This window comes from Manacus vitellinus, unplaced genomic scaffold, assembly GCF_001715985.3.
Source record: "Manacus vitellinus isolate BGI_N305 unplaced genomic scaffold, ASM171598v3 scaffold_1_pilon, whole genome shotgun sequence".
Taxonomy (NCBI): Eukaryota; Metazoa; Chordata; class Aves; order Passeriformes; family Pipridae; genus Manacus; species Manacus vitellinus.
This window is the reverse complement of record NW_021939396.1, coordinates 573,207-579,449: the sequence shown is the minus strand read 5'-3', so window position 1 is coordinate 579,449 and position 6,243 is coordinate 573,207. Positions and strand designations below refer to the sequence as shown.

At 52.2% G+C, this 6,243-nt stretch overlaps 1 protein-coding gene across 1 annotated transcript; it reads right to left on the bottom strand.

Annotated features, from left to right (window-relative positions):
* Positions 1-1,080: 1,080 nt before the first annotated feature.
* On the bottom strand, positions 1,081-4,924 carry LOC108640009 (lymphocyte antigen 6E-like). Its single transcript, XM_018074352.1, has 3 exons — positions 4,873-4,924; positions 2,360-2,479; positions 1,081-1,238 (listed from the first exon to the last, which is right to left on the bottom strand). The coding sequence occupies exons 1-3, from the start codon at positions 4,922-4,924 to the stop codon at positions 1,081-1,083; spliced, it is 330 nt and encodes a 109-aa protein (XP_017929841.1).
* Between the last annotated feature and the right edge of the window lie 1,319 nt (positions 4,925-6,243).

The window sequence follows — 6,243 nt, the reverse complement described above, 5'->3', positions numbered from 1 at the left end:
AGGTTCTTCATCCAGAGGGTGGTTGGGCACTGGAACAATCTCCTCAGGGAAGTGGTCACGGCCCCAAGCCTGCCAGAGTTCCAGGAGTGCTTGGAAAAAGCTCTCAGGCACGTGGTGGGATTCTTGGGGTTGGACTTGGATGATCCTCGTGGTTGCCTTCCAACTCAGGACATTCCACGGTTCTGTGATTACTCTGCAGTCGATTTTTGGGGGATGTCAGAGGGAAGGATAAATGAAGGGGTTTCTGGAAGACACAATTCCAAGTGGGAAGGCTGGGGCAGTGCTGGCCCGAGGTGAGGCCACTCGGCTCCAGCAACAGAAGGGCAACGTGGAGAAAGGGATTCCCAGGGATGCTGGAAGTGGAGGTGGGGCCAAAACCAAGCAGATGTTTGTGCAGATGTGCAGAGAAGCATCATTTTGAGAAGAAATGTGGCACCCGAGGCAGAGCCAAGAGGAAGAGGAGGGGTGTGGGTGACGTGTCTGCCTGTTCCTGGGGCTCTGGGGGTGTCACTGTGCCCAAGCTGGGGAGGGAGAGGATGGACAGAGCAGGGTGAGAGGTGCAAGGGGGGAGCTGTGACTCTCACTCATCACAGGCTCAGGCTCTTTCACCCAGGAAGCTTTTCCCCTTCCCTGGCAACAAACCCACGAGTTTGCACAGTTTCCCCTCTGAGCTGGTTGTTATTTGTGCCCCCTCCCCTCCCTCAGCCTGGAAGCTGCCGCTCCGTGGCTCCAGCTGCACCCAAAATAAAACAAAACTGCAGCAGAAACCCCTCTAGAGATGCAGGAGATGCAGAAGCAGCACCTCCCTGCCCCAGGCAGCAGGATAGAGCAGGGCCATTCCTCCAGGAAGCTGCTGAGGTGACAGAGCTCGGGTGTGAGAATCGAGTGAGAAGCCACAGGTCAGGAGGCAACACAGGGCAGGAGGTGCTGACCATAATATTTTATCTATTCCACAGCATGTTCCGTGGCCATGACCTCCTGGGGGAATCTGGCCACGTTCTTCAGGCCTTCAGGAGCCCCCTTTCTTCCCTCAGCATGGAGCAGGTGAAGAAGGGCACCGGCATGGGGCTCCCTGGCACCTCACTGCCGGGCCAGCCTGGGCCCCGGGCACGCACTCAGGTTGCACAGGAAGGTTTGGCAGCAGTAGGAGGTGTAGGAAGCCAGGCCCAGGCTGAAGTTGTGGTGTGGGCAGGTCTCAGAGCACTTCTTGGTGATCCTCTTCCACAGAGACAAAAAGCCTTGGCCGAGGGAGGAGAGAGCGGGGTCAGTGATGGGAGTTTAGGAAGTTCTCCTCCAGCTTTCACAGGAGGGAGATGGATTAATGGGTCCCACTGTTCCCCCATGAGACCCACCCCAGTCCCACCACAGCCCAACAATTGTTGGTGACCCCCACACAAGGCATTTAATGTCCTTGCTGGGCACTTCCCAGTGTGAACCCTCGTGTCCAAGGTGTAGGGTGGGATCCGTGAGACAACGTTCATCCCTGGATTGGAAACACATTCCCAGGCTTCTCTGCCTGAAGGAAATAATTCTGTTCTCCTCTCTATCTGCCTTGTGTCAGAAATAGTGTGACCTGCAGGACCAGGGAAGGGATCCTTCCCCTCTCCTGGCGCTGGTGAGGCCACACCTCAAATCCTGGGATCAGTTTTGGGCGCCTCATGACAATAAGGACATTGAGGGGCTGGAGAGTGTCCAGAGAAGGGAATGGAGCTGGGGAAGGGGCTGGAGCAGCTGAGGCAGCTGGGGGGGCTCATCCTGGAGAAAAGGAGGCTCAGGGGGGACCTTTTTGCTCTCTCCAACTCCCTGACAGGAGGGGGGAGCCAGGGGAGGTCGGGCTCTGCTCCCAGGGAACAAGGGACAATGCCCAGGGCAGTGGTGGACTCACCATCCCTGGAAGTGTTCAAAAAATGTGTGGATTTGACATTTGAGGACGTGGTTTAGTGGTGAACATAGTGGTGGTGCACTGATGGTTGGATTTGATGACCTTAGAGGTCTTTTCCAGCTTTAACAATTCCCTGATTCTCCATCTCTCTAGACCTTCTCATCCACCCCCACTACTCGTTTTTTTCCATCTCCTTGTCTAACCAAGGTTCAAATTTACTTATTCTTTCTCTGAAGGATCCTTCCCCTTCTCCCACTGTCCCCCTGCCTTTCATGCAGGAATGAAACAAAGGACAATCTCAGTGTGGTGGGGAGGAGCATTTCAAACCTTCAGCACTGCCAGGCTGGGCCACCAAGGACTCCACTTCCCAGTGACTCCTCCACCCATCCATCACCACAGGGCAACCATGACAAATCCAGCCCAAACCCCACATCCCATTCCCGAGTCCCCAGGAGGGGACACACAACCAGCACCTACCAATCCCTACAGAGGCCACATTGGTCACACAGTACTCGTCCTTCTCCGAGCACTTCTCGGCCTTCAGGCAGCTCCAGTTGCTTTGTTCCCAGTTGCAGGTGTAGCAATACAGGGCATTGGCTGCAGGAGGGGACACAAGACATGGAAGGTGGAGGAAAAAATCATCAGAAAATCAGAGAAGGAGTTGTCCCTCTGTATTTGACACTGATGAGGCCACACCTCAAATCCTGGAATCGGTTTTAGGCCCCTCAGGACAAGAAAGACATTGAGGGGCTGGAGCGTGTCCAGGGAAGGGAAATGGAGCTGGGAAGGGGCTGGAGCAGCTGAGGGAGCTGGAGGGGCTCATCCTGGAGAAAAGGAGGCTCAGGGGGGACCTTCTGGATCTCTGCAACTCCCTGACAAGAGGGGGAGCTGGTTGGGCTCTGCTCCCAGGGAACAAGGGACAGGAGAGGAAACAGCCTCAAGCTGCACCAGGAGAGGTTCAGTTTGGACATCAGGATGAATTTCTTCATGGAAAGGGTTGTCAGACACTGGAAGGGGCTGCCCAGAGAGGTTTGGAGTCCCCATCCCTGAAGGTGTCCAAGGAAGGCCTGGACATAGCACTCAGTGCCCTGGGCTGGGCGACAAGGTGGGGATGGGTCACAGGCTGGACTTGATGACCTTGGAGGTCTTTTCCAACCTGAAGGATTTTGGGATTCTGTGAAATGCCACCAGCCCTGGCAGCAAAAATTATCACCTTCTTTTCCCTGAGTCTCAAATACATGAGGTGCAGGTCTGATGGGAGGGATGGAGCTCAAAGACCCAATCCACTCTTCCATCCCCACACTGGAATATTTGCACCAACACGTGGGTCAGGGACACACATCTGTGCACACACCCACCATGTCCTACCCTGCACTCCAAATAACACCCCAAAGGGCCAGGGGGCTCAAAATAACACAACAATCATAGAATCATGGCATGGTTTGGGTTGCAAGGGACCTGAAAGATCATCCAGTTCCAACCTGCCATGGGCAAGGACACCTTCCACTAGCCCAGGTCGCTCCAAGCCCCATCCAAGCTGGCCTTGGACACTTCCAGGGATGGGGCAGCCACAGCTTCTCTGGGCAACCCATGCCAGGGCCTCCCCACCCTGCCAGGGAAGAATTTCTTCCCAATATCTAAACTAAATTTCCCTCCTTCAGTTTGATGGGGCAAGGACACTGATTTTGATGTGATGCCTGGAGCAGGGAAGGGCAGGAACTGCTGGAGGATCTACAACGGTGTCCCAAGGCCTGGGGTCACCCTTTCTAGTTCTGGAGATCATTAGGCTGCAGCCTAATTAGGCAGAAAGCCTAAGACAGATGAAGAGCATTAATTGGGACCTCCACAGCCTAAAGAAGTCAGGCTCCCATGCCCTCGTCCTTCAGTGGGACATCAGTGCCCTCAAAAATACACCCAATACCTGGATTAAGGAAAAAAGAAGGTGAGGAGAAGGGCTTTTAACTCTTTGCTGGGAGAACTCAGCCCTAAAACACGTGCAATGTAACACTTCATTTTTCCTGCCTGGATTATCCAGCATGGATTAGCCCAGTCTTCATTTTGGCACCGAGGACAAACTCTCTGTCTCCCAGGCCTTGTTAACACTTGGAAATCTGTCAGAACCTCTGTTCTGGTGAGTGAACAAAGCTAAATAGCAGAAAGGTATTCTTAGGCCACAATGAGACAGAAATAACTATTCCAAGGAATTCTTTCTCTGCACCAGACAACGTGGCAGAATTCCAAGCGCTGGCAAGCCCCGTCCCTCTTTACAAAGCGAGGATAAGATTTAATTCTCTCTGGTTGCTGGATTGTCTGGTCTAGAGAGGACATAAGATCCCATTCCTTAAAAGGGCTTTGATTTAATTTACCACCACACTGTGAAATAAAATGAATCATCTACAGCACAAATAAGATGCAAAAACCAAATATCCCACCATAAAGCTGCTTAACCCTTTCAGTCCATGACTTCTCCTTAACCCCCAACTTTTTCCCGAAAATCTCTGAAATCAGGGAGCTTCCCGGGTCTCCGAGATGGGTAGGAAGAGCTGCACAAGGCCAGATGTTGTAGGTGTGGCCCTATCCAGCTGCTGCTTCCAGAGTGGGAACCAGCTGTTCAGAGTTGCTGTCGTGTCATGTCGTCTTCATCAAGATTTAGAAACGACCACAATCTTGCACCACCTCAACAGACAAACTCCCGGCAAAGTCTCTTAGAGGCAGAGCAGTGGCAACTGCTTCCTTTTTTTTTTTTTTTTGCCTTGTTTCCATAAAAATCCCATTAAAAAATTCATAAAAAGCCTTGACAGGGAAATTTCCAGGCGGAAAATCCGCGCCTTCCGCCCGAGATGACGGATGATAAAACCCAAAGAGGAGCCCCATGTCCTTCAGCTGCTGCAACACAAGAGTTGAGGCTGAACCTCTCCCATGGATAGGAATGTCCCTGCCTCTAAACCACTCCAGGATATTTTATCCGGGAGCCAAGGGTGTCACCTCACCTGGAGCCGCGCAGAGGATCAAAGCCAGCACCGCAAGGAGAGAGCCCTTCATCTTCTCCCCGTCGTCTCCCCAGCCCAGGAAAAACACCCTCACCTGGGGACAGGATATATATCTTCCCTGCCTTTGAGCTGGCTGATGATGAAGACAGCGATTTGGAAACAGTGGGCAGGGATCACGAGCTGGGTGAGAGGCCAGGAATGCACGTGGGTTGTTTTCTCACCTCCGGGCTGAGAGGAGTGAAAGCCCCACGGGAATTCGCCCCATTTGTTGGATTTAATGCTTTAATTTACCCTTGGTCAGGCTGGAAGTGCTGCTGGTGCACTGAGTGGGGGTTTTGTTCTGCTTGGCTCCATCTGATCTGTGGTTGGAGAGTTCAGTGAAGGTAAACACTCAAAGGAAAAGGGCATAAATTAAGGGCTTCGTCCCGGTGGATTTATGCCAAGGGCGTTTCCAGGGTTTAGACCTGGAGAAGTCTCAATATCTACAGTCAGGTTAAACTCATTTTAGATTATTACCCATTTATGGTGACAATCTAAACAAGAAATGTCTTAAAATGCCTTCTTTGCCTCTAAAAGCTGCTAGTTACCTACAAAGTCCTAAATCATAGAATCACAGGATGGGTTGGAAGAGACATTGAAGACCATCTTGTTTCATCCCTCTGCCGTGGGCAGGGACACCTTCCATTAGACCACCTCAAATCCCCGCCCAACCTGGCCTTGAACACTTCCAGCAAGAGTTCAAAATATCTTTGTGCCCCTTCTCTACATGGAGCATCCAATTCCAAGCCCTGCCAGATCCCAGCCAGACCTGATGTTCTCAGCCTTGAGGACTTCTCCGCAGGATTATGGTTTAGGTGGAGCTGGAGCTGAGAACTTCACCCATTCCAGGGCTTCCCTTTGCCTGCCTGTCCCACTTCTGCTTCCAAGGAAAGAGTTCTCAGGAGGTTTAGTGCTGGATATCAGATTCATCTCCGTGAATCACCAACTCATCAAGCCACCGAGGAGCAGGGAGGGTGAAGCAGGAGGAGCCCCTTGGAGAGAAGCCACTTGTGCAATCAGGTGTCTGCTCATCCCTTTCCTCCTCCACCCTGCAAGGAAAGGGAACAGAGACCCACTGCAACTCCCAGCCTGGCATTTAGAAGATGGAGAAGCAGAAGGAGAAGAGGCAGAGGACTCCAAAAACAGGTGGAAGAAAGATTAGATGGACGAGGGTGAGGGTTAAATGATTGGGGGCAACATTAGTCTCTTGTCAGGAGATAAATCAGATGAGCAAGAGCTCCTCAAGGAGCTCATCCAAGGTATTTAGAACATCTATGGGATCAATCATTGCCCATCACAGTGAAGGCATGGCCAGAGGAAGTTCAAGGAGAC